This window comes from Staurois parvus, unplaced genomic scaffold (assembly GCF_062004578.1).
Source record: "Staurois parvus isolate SC_StPar_1 unplaced genomic scaffold, SC_StPar_1.0 ptg000025l, whole genome shotgun sequence".
Lineage (NCBI taxonomy): Eukaryota > Metazoa > Chordata > Amphibia > Anura > Ranidae > Staurois > Staurois parvus.
Genome location: NW_028317821.1, coordinates 29,911,987 through 29,924,637, shown reverse-complemented (window position 1 = coordinate 29,924,637; position 12,651 = coordinate 29,911,987). Strand labels below are relative to the sequence as shown.

The 12,651-nt window shown below is 44.4% G+C and overlaps 1 protein-coding gene across 2 annotated transcripts in view; it reads left to right on the top strand.

Moving 5' to 3' along the window:
• Nucleotides 1-10,065: 10,065 nt before the first annotated feature.
• The window catches only part of EEA1 (early endosome antigen 1), a 157,950-nt gene continuing 155,364 nt past the window's right edge, over nucleotides 10,066-12,651 (top strand). Inside the window, exon 1 of one of the 2 annotated variants that reach the window (XM_089652665.1) lies at nucleotides 10,066-10,239. In XM_089652665.1, coding sequence (XP_089508791.1) covers nucleotides 10,216-10,239 — 24 coding nt within the window. In that variant the 5' untranslated portion in view covers nucleotides 10,066-10,215. The remainder of the gene's footprint in view (nucleotides 10,240-12,651) is intronic. The other variant, XM_089652664.1, reaches the window with a different exon arrangement.

Sequence of the window (12,651 nt, the reverse complement as noted above, 5' to 3'; positions counted from 1 at the left end):
GCAAAATGTAAGAAAAACACTTTTTTTCAAAATTTTTGGACTTTTCCATTTATATAGCAAACACATAAATATCCCAGTGGTGAGTCAATACCACCAAAATAAAGTTTTGTGTGTCTCAAAAAAGTGCTAAAAAATTCATATGGGTATAGTGTTGCATGACCACGCAATTGTCATTCAAAGTGTGACAGCACTGAAAGCTGAAAATTGGCCTGGACAGGAAGGGGGTGAAAGTGTCCGGACATGAAGTGGTTAAGATTGCAACACTTTACATGGGTCTGCTTGCCGCAATCAAATTAGTAAAAAAAACATAAATGCTAATAGTATAAACACAAGACATCAACTTGGCATTGAAACCGCCACGTCACTTTTATTGGTTTACCAAGATAAATAATGAAATATAAAAATTTATTAGCAGAATAAATAATTAACAAGATGCTCAGCCATTAAGAGTCATGCAGAAAAAAAACCTCATGAAAAACATAGCTTGGTGCCAACCAGGGGCGGACTGACAATTCATGAGGCCCCCGGGCAATAGGGGATCATGGGGCCCCTGTGTCCTTGCTCAAACTCAAAAAAGCCTATGAAAAAGGTAGTACCAGGGGCATCTCATGGGGCCCCCTACTGTCCCCGGGCCCCTGGGCAGTGCCCGAGTTTCCAAATGGTCAGTCCACCCCTGGTGCCTACCCCCTCTTCCCCATTAAAACAAGAGGTCACAAACCTCATAAAAAGGGCCACAACAAATGAGGTTGAAGAAAGGGGAGCTCGATGTACAGTGAGTCTGGTCACCTGACAGTAAGTCACTAGTCCAGCTCCTTTATTTCTTGTTCAATTCTTTTATTTATTTTAAACATAGAAGTGGAACAGACAGTAAGGCACTTCAAAAGCTATTCAAATAAAACAGCTGAATGTGCAGCAACAGTTATTGAAGTGTACATCAGAGAAGTACAGTAATATAAAAAAGGCCTGTCAGCCATGTAACAAGAACATACAAACAACAACATATCAATTGTTCTTCAATGCTTTCCTCAACGTAGATCTGGTGGCAAAAGAGCAGGAAGCATACTGAATCATATTTTCATGGGGAAAAAGAACAAGCAGATGAAAGCCTCCTCCTTCTTATTAAAGAAGAGGCACAAGCCGCAGAAGACTCCAAAAGAGGCAGGAGCACTGAGTGGTGTGTTGATTAGTGTGATAGCTCATCATAACATGTTATAACATGCACCGAACAAAACGCAAAATAAAATGCATTTGAAATGCAAATGCACATGTTTAACCTCCCTGGCGGTATTTCCGAGTGTAGCTCGGGGTAAAGTTTCAGTACCACAAGCGGTAACCCCGAGCTACACTCGGGAATACCATGCGGCGCAGCTCAGAGATCCCTCGATCACTTACCTTGTCCTGCGCTCCCGCGATGTTCCTCCTGCAGTGTCCCTGGCAATGTAATCTGGCGGATGCCGACATCTGTCATCTGGGTTCCGTTCCCTGCGAGCGTTGAGACGTACGGGGGATGGAACGGTGGGAAATTTGAAAATGACAAAAAGTGACATTCACTAAAATCACTAAAATCACATAGTAAAACATAACTGTATCAAAGCATTTCACATACATTTTGTCCCGGGTGCTTTGTCCTGTTAATTATCAGTGCCAAAAGCGGTAAACCCCGAGCCACACTCGGGATTACCCTGCAGCGTTGCTCCGGGATCCCTGTTTCACTTACCTTGTCCTGCGCTCCCGCGATGTCCCCCCTGCCGCGTCCCCGGTCATCTCCTCCTGCCGATGCCGGCATCCGTCCTCTGGGTTCCGGTCCCTGCAAGCGTCGGGACGTATGGGACGTACGGGGGCCGGAACCAGCGGGAAATTTAATAATTCTAAAAAGTGACATTCACTAAATACACTAAAATCACATAGTAAAACATTACTGTATCAAACCATTTCACATACATTTTGTCCCTAGTGCTTTGTCCTGTGCCCTGCCTGCATTTTTACTGTTCTTTCTGCCTGGAAACTGAGAAACGTCCATGGTGTCCAAAAAGCGTCCTTTAGGTCAAAATCGGTTTTAGACCAGCTAGAGAACAGCGATAGTAAATCAGAACCACTTGCAGAATTGAGTGATAATGATTCGTGGGGAAATTCATCATCAGACACTGAAAACAATTTTGCGACTTTGCTCAGTGATGTGCGAACTTGGCGCTCTATTTCAAATTTCAGTGTTTTTGGTTTGATTAGATTATTGAATTAAATGTATTATTATATTATTATTTTTTATGAATATTTATTAAATAATAATTTATGATTTTGTGTTTCAAGTTTTATCCTACCCGGGATGTTTACTAGACTCTTGTTCGAACAGATTTCAGTGAGTTATTCCTAAAAATTACAGGCCTACAATAAAAAGAACGACATATTTCCATGCAAAAAAATGTACCGCTTTGAGCGCAGAAATATGGACATAATCAGACCGCTAGGGAGGTTAAATGGGCCATTAATGTAGAACTACAGGCAAAGTTTTTTTAGCGTAAAGTAGGACATACATGGGTCGAATTCCGAACGATTTTTCGATAGAAAATCGAAAACATTATTCTTTCTGTAATCCGATGGTGCCACCAATGATTTCGAAAATCGGTCATTTTTCACGAATTTTCCAGCATGCCTGATAAACGAAATGGGGAGGAACCACGAAAATTGCCCGGTGCCATTGCCCCACTAACAGAGTGAAAATTGGTTGATTATTCTTAGGTCCGATTTTCGAATGAAAAATCGTTCGAAAATCGACCCATGTATGGACGGCCTTAGAGAGGGTTATAACCCCTGTTAGTTTATTGTTTGACATCTGTGTCCCATTGGGGTGATTTCCCTTCACTTCCTGGAAGTGGGAGGAAATCCCTGCAAATTAAGGAAATTCCTTGGGTTGCCAGAACCAGTGTCTCCATTGGAAGTTTTACTTTCTATTACTTTTTTGGGGACAACTCAAAATTTGGGCTTTTCTTTTACTTTCACTTTTAATGATAGTGATAAACAGGACAAACAGAGAGGATAAATCTCCCTAACAGGGACACAGACAACAAAAAAAACTGACAGGTGTTCTAATCTCTCTTCACTCTGTCCAAAACGTTAAAAAAAAAGTTTTGCCTTTAGTTATACTTAAAAGGGGAAGTTCCGATTTAAAGACTGGTCCCCCGCTCCCCATTAAGGATTGGCACCTTTGGGGAGTGGGGGGTAGTGGGTACCCGAAATTGACAGGTACCTGTTCCCACTTCCGCTGCGATCACCTAGGAAATCGAAAGTTGTCCCGGCTTCCTCCCCGTAGCCTTCTAGGACACGTGACAGGTCCCAGAAGACTACGGGGCCATTCAGGAAGTGCAGCACTACTCGCACATGCGCAGTGGGCACCCGGCTGTGAAGCAGCAAGCTGTCACAGCCGGGTGCCCACACTGAAGACAGTTTTTGTAGCTGCTGACTTTTATTTTTTTACAGTATGAGTGGAACTCCGCTTTAAGCCCTTTTTTTCGTGTTTGTACAGGCATTTTTGAACATTTTTTTTAAACTAGGTTTTATTGAGTAAAAAGTAAGTCAGATGTAGGCAAATATATGTCAACAATCAAATGATCATTACAGAAAAAGTGCAGGGATATTGTTGGAAGGTAAATGCAGTCCCCAGCGGTATACACTTATTACAAAACCATATACCACATCATGAGAAGGACAGTCACTATAATAGTGTCTGAAACAAATTAGTTACAGTTACAAAGAAGCCATTTATCCATGGTCCTATATAAACAATAAAAAAACAATTGGCAGGAACATCCTGCATATAAAAAGAAAATGGAAAAGTACAAAGAGAGAAAACACAGCATTTACCCCAATAGAGTAGGTAAATACAAAAAGTCCATTCACCTGTATCGGAAAAGGAAAATAGATCATTGGTCAAGGCAGTAATCAATAAAGGGATATACATGTCCCAGTACTGAGGTTCAGATATACATTAGTTCAGCAACATATCATGACATTTCCTTATACGAGGTCAGATATCAGGGATTACAAAGAGTCATTGGTGTCCTGAGTATCAAGCCAAGGGCCCCAAAGTTTATACAACTTTTTGGGATGTCCTCTAGCTTAATATGTCAATTTGTACAATGGTAAGGTACGTTTAATAACCTTCTTTCATAGCCCAATATGTAAGGTCTTCATACGGGTCCAATTAAGTACAATTGTCTTGCGAGTTTGGAAATGGCAGGCATTTCTACAGTAATTCTTCAATGAATCCCAACAGACACCATTTAGGACAACAAATATTAGGAAGGTCGAAGGTATCAGCAATAAATGCCATCACTTGCGACCAAAAGGGTCGTATCCTATTAAGTCCCCAAACCATATGTAGAAAGTCACCTGCAGGAGCGGACTGACAACTCATGGGGCCCCCGGGCAATAGGGGATCATGGGGCCCCTGTATCCTTGCCCAAACTCAAAAAAGCCTATGAAAAAGGTACCAGGGGCATCTCATGGGGCCCCCTACTGACCCTGGGCCCTCGGGCAGTGCCCGAGTTTCCAAATGGTCAGTCCGCCCCTGGTCACCTGTCTCACATTTGCATTTATGACAGATAGGAGTGTCTCTCTTATGCATTTTAATCAAATGGGCCAGCATGTAATACACTCTATGCAAATAGCATCATTTAATAAGCTTATCTTTGGCTGAAATCACCGTCAAAGAGTGTGAATTAAACAACTGCCAATTTTCAGGGGTGAGATCAGGGATATCTTCCAACCAATTTTTTAACCTTTTTGATTAAGCGTTTCTCATATTAATTATTTTTATCCAACAGAAAGCTAGGTACTAAGGGGGAAAAGTGTGCAAGTTTTTCACACATTTCCACTGAAGTTTGTTGGAGCCAAAGATGCTTGAAGCCTACAATTCAAAAGAAGATGATGCTCTTTTTTGAGCCTGAAGCTTTAAGTGACACTCTGCTTAGGTGTGAACAGGCAAAGCTGAAAACCATGGGATTTTGTATGTTGAGCACTTTGAAACTGCAAAATGCTCAGAGATGAATGGGACCTCCAGCAATCACTATATAGTAGTTCGGGAATGTGCACAAAATGTACAAAAGCTATGTAGCACATCCCCTGAAGAGCCGCTGGTAAATTTGGTCCTATTTTCCCCCTTAGAGCACACATAGCCAGACACACAGCATTTTCCACATTCTTCCAGTGGCTCAAAAGATCAGTCTAGGGGTTTCTTTTTTGTGTGTTTTATTGGAGAACTATGAACTTGGATAGGGATGGGAAGCATGGGATACCCTGGAACTGCAAACTGTACAACTTGAAGACTGCTTAACTTCTAGCTGCAATGCAAAAAAATTCTGGCTGTAATGCATAACCATCTCTAGTCTGACTGTGGCCTCTACTCCTTCCAGAATTTCAAAGCACCACAGTGTCATACTCTGAAGAGATGGGGTCTGTATTCGCTTAGCAACAGGATCATCAGTTGCTTCCTGTCGATATCCACCAGGCTCTTCTTGGTGAGTGAGAAATAGACTCACACGCTTCTAGACAACTTGGGCACTCTCCCACAGCTTCCTCCTGGCTCTCTCCTATGAGCTGTCCCCTGGCCCAACTGGATCCTTCGACTAGGACTTGTAAACAGGCTTCCCCAGCTAAGCCTATCTGAGACCTTGGTGTCTTCAAGGTGGGCTCCTCCAAGACTTCTGCCACAGGGGTCTCCTCCTTCAGAGCTGATTCACATATGTGTGGTGCAGATTGAATCTCAGGTTTCACAGCTGATTGATACAGTAGTTGTTCAGTGGTTCATGTCAGGTGTAAATCAGGTTCAGGACAGGATTAGCTCAGGACTTTATCCTGTTCACACATATGCGGTTTAGAAACGGTTCCCATAGAAGTCGAAAGCCTGCAATCCACACCTGAACCCGAAGATACTGCTCAGAAATCATACACGACTATTTTTAAACCACACTGAATTAACAATGAATTAGCTCTGGCAGTGCACTGGACATACAGTGCTCAGCATAACGGAGTAAATCCCTTTTGAAAAGTAAGATTTTAATCAATATCTCAATGAACACAAGAACAATCTCCAAAACATTGAGTTTTATAGAGCATTTGTTCAGCTCATTACATGAAAGTAAGGTTAATAATATAACTTAGATTACAAAATCTTCAGTTTTACTCAAATGAGTTGAATGCAAAAATGAATACACCCCACAACAAAAACTACTCCATATAGTATTTTGTATGACCTCCATGATTTGTAAGGACAGCACCAAGTCTTCCAGGCATGGAATAGAAACGTTGACATATTACAACATCTTATTTCATTCTTCAAGAACAACCTCTTTTAGAGCCTGGATGCTGGATGGAGAGTGATGCTCAACTTGTATCTTCAGAATTCCCCATAGGTGTTCGATTGGGTTCAGATCAGGAGACATACTTGGCCACTTATTCACTTTCACCCTGTTCTTCTTCAGAAATGCAAAAGTGGCATTAGATGTGTTTTGGATCATTGTCATGTTGAAAAAGTGCCCAACGACAAAGGGCACGGAGTGATGGTAGCATCTTCTCTTTCAATATAGAGCAGTACATCTGTGAATGCATGATACCATCAATGAAATGAAGCTCCCCAACACCAGCAGGACCCATGCAGCCCCACAGGAGGACACTGCCACCACCATGTTTCACTGTAGGCGCCATGCATTTTTCTTTGTACTCCTCACCTTTGTGATACCATACAGTTTTGAAGCCATTAGTTCCAAAAACATTTAATTTGGTCTCATCACTCCAGAGTAGAGTCCCAGTAGTCTTCTTCTTTTTCAGCATGGGTCTTGGCAAATTCTAGGTGGGCTTTAGGAGAGGTTTCCTTCACGGATCACACCCATGCATGCCATTTCTCTGCAGTGTACGCCATATTGTGTCACGGAAAACAATCACCCCAGTTTGGCTTTCTACTTCTTTAGCTAACTGCAATGAACTTGCATGGTGATTTTCTTCAACCCTTCTCATCAGAAGACGCTCTTGTCGAGGTGTTAACTTATGTGGATGGCCTGGACGTCTCTGTGAGATGGTTGCAGTTCCATCTTTGTTAAATTTTTGTATCACTTTTGCTACAGTATTCTGACTGATAAGTACAGCTTTGCTGATCTTCTTGTAGCCTTCACCTTTCTTGTGTAAAAAAATTATTTTTTTTCTCAGGCCCTTTGACACTTCTCTTTCATGTGGTGCCATTGCTCACAGCATGAAATAGGAAGGGGTTTTCTTTGTTAAGTAACGCCCTTTTAAAATCGACTGTCTGCTGGACACCTGTTTAATGAATAATTAGACTCACCTGTAGTTGAATTCTTGTTAATTAGGATTTTGTTTTCTAAAATTTAGCTTTGTTCCTAAGACTTTCATTGGGGTGTATTCATTTTTGCAACATGGACTTGAATTTGTGTGCAAATTAACAAATCTTGTTTGCAATTTGTGGGAGGATTTTGTAGTATAGTGTACCATAGAAAATGTTGATTCTGAAAGGAAAGTGAAGGTTTTCTGACAAATCTGTTGGGATGTACACATTTATGCTGAGCGCTGTATGAGATCAGGCACCATAGGAAGCAATTTTTTTTCACATGTCGTGCGGATTGGATGCGGTTCAAACCACATCCAATCTGCATATATGTGAACCAGCACTCAAGTTTGATCCCAGGAACACTGCCCTTTGCTGCTCAGGCCTCAGTCTTCTTATAGGCTCTCTCTCCACCTACTGGGCACACCTTCCCAGGGGTGGCTAGAGTTCCATAAATATTCAGGCTGCAGACTCTGTCCTTCCTCCTAAAAAATTCTAGAAATCTCTAGAAGACAGGAGGAAGTAACAGAGCAGCAGCCTGTGAAACCATGAGCAACCCCAAGTAATCAACCGCTGCTGCACTGTTTACAGAGGAGCTGAGCTAAATTTACCTAGCGGCCTACGCTAAACTAGGAGGGAGCAATAAGTGCAAAACAATGTGTGTTACGTTTGCAGTGCCATTCCTTGTTAACCTCCCTGGCGGTATTCCCGAGTGTAGCTCGGGGTTAATTATCAGTGCTAAAAGCGGTAACCCCGAGCTACACTCAGGAATACCTTGCAGCGCTGCTCCGGGATCTCTTCTGCACTTACCTTGTCCTTCGCTCCCGCGATGTCCCTCCTGCAGCGTCCCCAGCCATCTCCTCCTGCCGATGCCGGCATCTGTCTTCCGTGTTCCGGTCCCTGCGAGCGTCGGGATGTATGAGACATACAGGGACGGAACGGCGGGAAATTTAAAAATTTTAAAAATTGACATTCACTAAATACACTAAAATCACATAGTAAAACATTACTGTATCAAACCATTTCACATACATTTTGGCCCTAGTGCTTTGTCCTGTGCCCTGCCTGCATTTTTACCGTTCTTTCTGCCTGGAAACTGAGAAATGTCCATGGTGTCCAAAAAGCGTCCCTTTATGCAGGGGTGGTGTAACGGAACCGGAACCAAGACCGCACTGAGTTTTTCCGTTATAGCACAACTTCCCCTGTCCGAACACCATCCACGGACCACACCCTCGAAATCCCTCAGGAAAAGAAAACAACACCCAGCTCTTACTAAAACAGGAAGCCAACTAACCTTTATTTTTCACAAACAAAACATTTTATACAGAGGGAGGGGAAACACATCCAGGAACAGGACATACATCATCAGCCCACCCTCTCAGTGGGAAGGGCTACAGTATAGTCAGGAAACACCTCATCACCCCTCCCCATCCAACCAGACACAGAACAATGGGATGCAACCATGTAGCAAAGGACATTGACCAACCCCCACACCAATACAAACAGTACATCCCATAATAGTTCTCTGGACAGGAAGACACAGCACAATGGGGGGTAGCACATGGTAAACAGACAATGGACAGCCATGTGGCTTAGACAAAGGACAACACACTATACACAGGACTCAGACATTCACATACACACCCTGTATCCCTTAACAGGCACAGGGTGGGTTAAACATAATGATTTGGGGAGATGATACAGAGGTCCCCCGACACTCAAAAGTCACTCCCGTCACAGGTGGACTGACCATTTGGAAACTCGGGCACTGCCCGAGGGCCCGGGGTCAGTAGGGGGCCCCATGAGATGGCTTTTTTGAGTTTGGGCAAGGATACAGGGGCCTTATGATCCCCTATTGCCCGGGGGCCCCATGAGTTGTCAGTCCGCCCCTGCCTTTATGTCAAAAGAGGTTTTAGACCAGCTAGAGAACAGGGATAGTAAATTAGAACCACTTGCAGAACTGAGTGATAATGATTCGTGGGGAAATTCGTCATCAGACACTGAAAACGATTTTGCGACTTTGCTCAGTTATGTGCGAACTTGGCGCTCTATTTCAAATTTCAGTGTTTTTTGGTTCGATTATATTATTGAATTCAATTTATTATATTATATTATCATTTTTTATGATTATTTATTATATTATAATTTATGATTTCGTGTTTCAAATTTTATCATACTTGTTTACTAGACTCTTGTTCGGACAGATATCAGTGAGTTATTACTAAAAATTACAGACCTACAATAAAAAAAACGACATATTTCCATGCAAAAAAGGTACCTCTTTGAGTATAGAAATATGTACATAATCAGACCGCTAGGGAGGTTAGGTAAAATAGACATCTGTTTTCATGGAAAAAATGTGCAACAAAAGTGTGATTAAAAACTGTAGGATGTTTGAAGCTCAAAAAGATGCATGAGCATCTTTGCTACATTTCTTATATGTACAGAAACCCTTTGAATGTGCCCTATGCCTGTACAGTGACAATACGCATATGCGCAGTGCATTTTTGCACATGTTCATGAAAAACCATAGTATAAATGCTGCCTTAGGTGGTGATACAATCAGACTGCAACATGGATCATCTTGGGGTTTAAAGAAATGTTATCTAAGAAAATAAACCCCATTAAAGCTGATGACTTGCAGGACAATAGTAGGAGCATGTACTGCACTGGAGGTCTGCTAGGTGGCAGCAGAGAGGCTGAGCTCAGGCTGACAGAGCAGAAGGTTTGGAGTGTAAACATTGTCGTTGGTTTGAATGATCGAGAAGAAAAGACATCCTCTATGCCAGTAGGATCTGCCTGGTGAAGAATTGGGAGAAGACAAGGCCGAGCCGCTCCGAGCAGTCCCTGTCTCCGCACCGTCTCCTGCACTGAGCGGCACAGACATGTTCCGGAGGATACTACAGCTGGTGAGGAGCTCTGCACGTGAATGGCGCTTCCTAGAGCTGTGGGGGTGTGTGTGTGGCCGGACAGAGTGAGAGCAGAGCTGGGCCTCAGCTGGGTGGCTGCATCTCCCGGGTCACATGACGGCCAGGCCGCTCCGAGTCCCTGCCCAGGCCTGTCACTGCGGGATCTGCCCTTCCTTCATCGGCCCTCCGGAGACATTGTACGAGAGATGGCCAGATACTGGTGTACCACCTATACAGTCAGGGACATATCGACACCCGCACACTTTATATACACTGAGCCCTGCGACTCCAAGACGTGTTTCACTTTTATGTTTCCTCTGGATATGACCAGGCTGCTGTCATCCCTGGAACCTTCTTTTTACAGTGACAGTGCAGGGCTGGTGTTGTCACCCTCATCTTACCACACAGTACTAGTGTTGTCACCCTCCATAGGACAATGCAGGGCTGGTATTGTCACCCTCCATAGGACAGTACAGCACTGGTGTTGTCATACCCCATAGGACAATGCAGTGCTGGTGTTGTCACCCTCCATAGGACAATGCAGGGCTGGTGTTGTCATACCCCATAGGACAGTACAGCACTGGTGTTGTCATACCCCATAGGACAGTACAGCACTGGTGTTATCATACCCCATAGGACAGTACAGCACTGGTGTTGTCATACCCCATAGGACAATGCAGTGCTGGTGTTGTCACCCTCCATAGGACAATGCAGGGCTGGTGTTGTCATACCCCATAGGACAGTACAGCACTGGTGTTGTCATACCCCATAGGACAGTACAGCATTGGTGTTGTCATACCCCATAGGACAGTACAGCACTGGTGTTATCATACCCCATAGGACAGTACAGCATTGGTGTTGTCATACCCCATAGGACAATGCAGGGCTGGTATTGTCACCCTCCATAGGACAGTACAGCACTGGTGTTGTCATACTCCATAGGACAATGCAGTGCTGGTGTTGTCACCCTCCATAGGACAATGCAGGGCTGGTGTTGTCATACCCCATAGGACAGTACAGCATTGGTGTTGTCATACCCCATAGGACAATGCAGGGCTGGTGTTGTCACCCTCCATAGGACAGTACAGCACTGGTGTTGTCACCCTCCATAGGACAATGCAGGGCTAGTGTTGTCACCCTCCATAGGACAATGCAGGGCTGGTGTTGTCACCCTCCATAGGACAATGCAGGGCTGGTGTTGTCACCCTCCATAGGACAATGCAGGGCTGGTGTTGTCACCCTCCATAGGACAATGCAGGGCTGGTGTTGTCACCCTCCATAGGACAATGCAGGGCTGGTATTGTCACCCTCCATAGGACAGTACAGCACTGGTGTTGTCACACCCCATAGGACAATGCAGGGCTGGTGTTGTCACCCTCCATAGGACAGTACAGCGCTGGTGTTGTCATACCCCATAGGACAATGCAGGGCTGGTGCTGTCACCCTCCATAGGACAGTACAGCATTGGTGTTGTCACCCTCCATAGGACAGTACAGCACTGGTGTTGGCATACCCCATAGGACAATGCAGGGCTGGTGCTGTCACCCTCCATAGGACAGTACAGCATTGGTGTTGTCACCCTTCATAGGACAGTACAGCACCGGTGTTGTCACCCTCTATATGACAGTGCAGCACCAGTGCTGTCACCCTCTATATGACAGTGCAGCACCGGTGTTGTCGCCCTCCCAATGACAGTGCAGCACTGGTGTTGTCGCCCTCCCAATGACAATGCAGGGCTGGTGTTGTCGCCCTTCATATGACAATGCAGGGCTGGTGTTGTCGCCCTTCATATGACAATGCAGGGCTGGTGTTGTCGCCCTTCATATGACAATGCAGGGCTGGTGTTGTCGCCCTTCATATGACAATGCAGGGCTGGTGTTGTCGCCCTCGATAGGACAATGCAGGGCTGGTGTTGTCACTCTCCATAGGACAATGAAGTGCATGTGTTGTCACCCTCCATATGATAGTGCATCTGTGGTGTTGTCACTCTCCCAAAGACAGTGCAGGGTTGATGTTGTCACTCTCCGTTTGCTGGTTCAGCGCTGGCATTGTCACCCTTTATTCTACCCTCTTGTCATACTTGGCTCCACTGTGTTTGCTGTATATTTCATTCACTTGTGCCATCTAGATACTAGATTCAGCACTCTCCTGCCAATGCCAAGGCTATGGTAGCTGTGGCTCTCATACAGGGATGAATATTGTCATTTACCCTCCCTTTACTCTCCCCTTTCCATTCACAGAATGCCTTGTATTCTTTCAGCATGATCACGTGCAGCACCCTGGCAACTGCAGGTCACACAGAGGCAGCTTTCTTGGCTGTATTAGATAGGAGGGTTTAGTTCTGCTTTAACTGGACAAACTGAATGTGATTGGTAGCCATGCACTGCTGCTTCAGATTGTACAAAATCATTG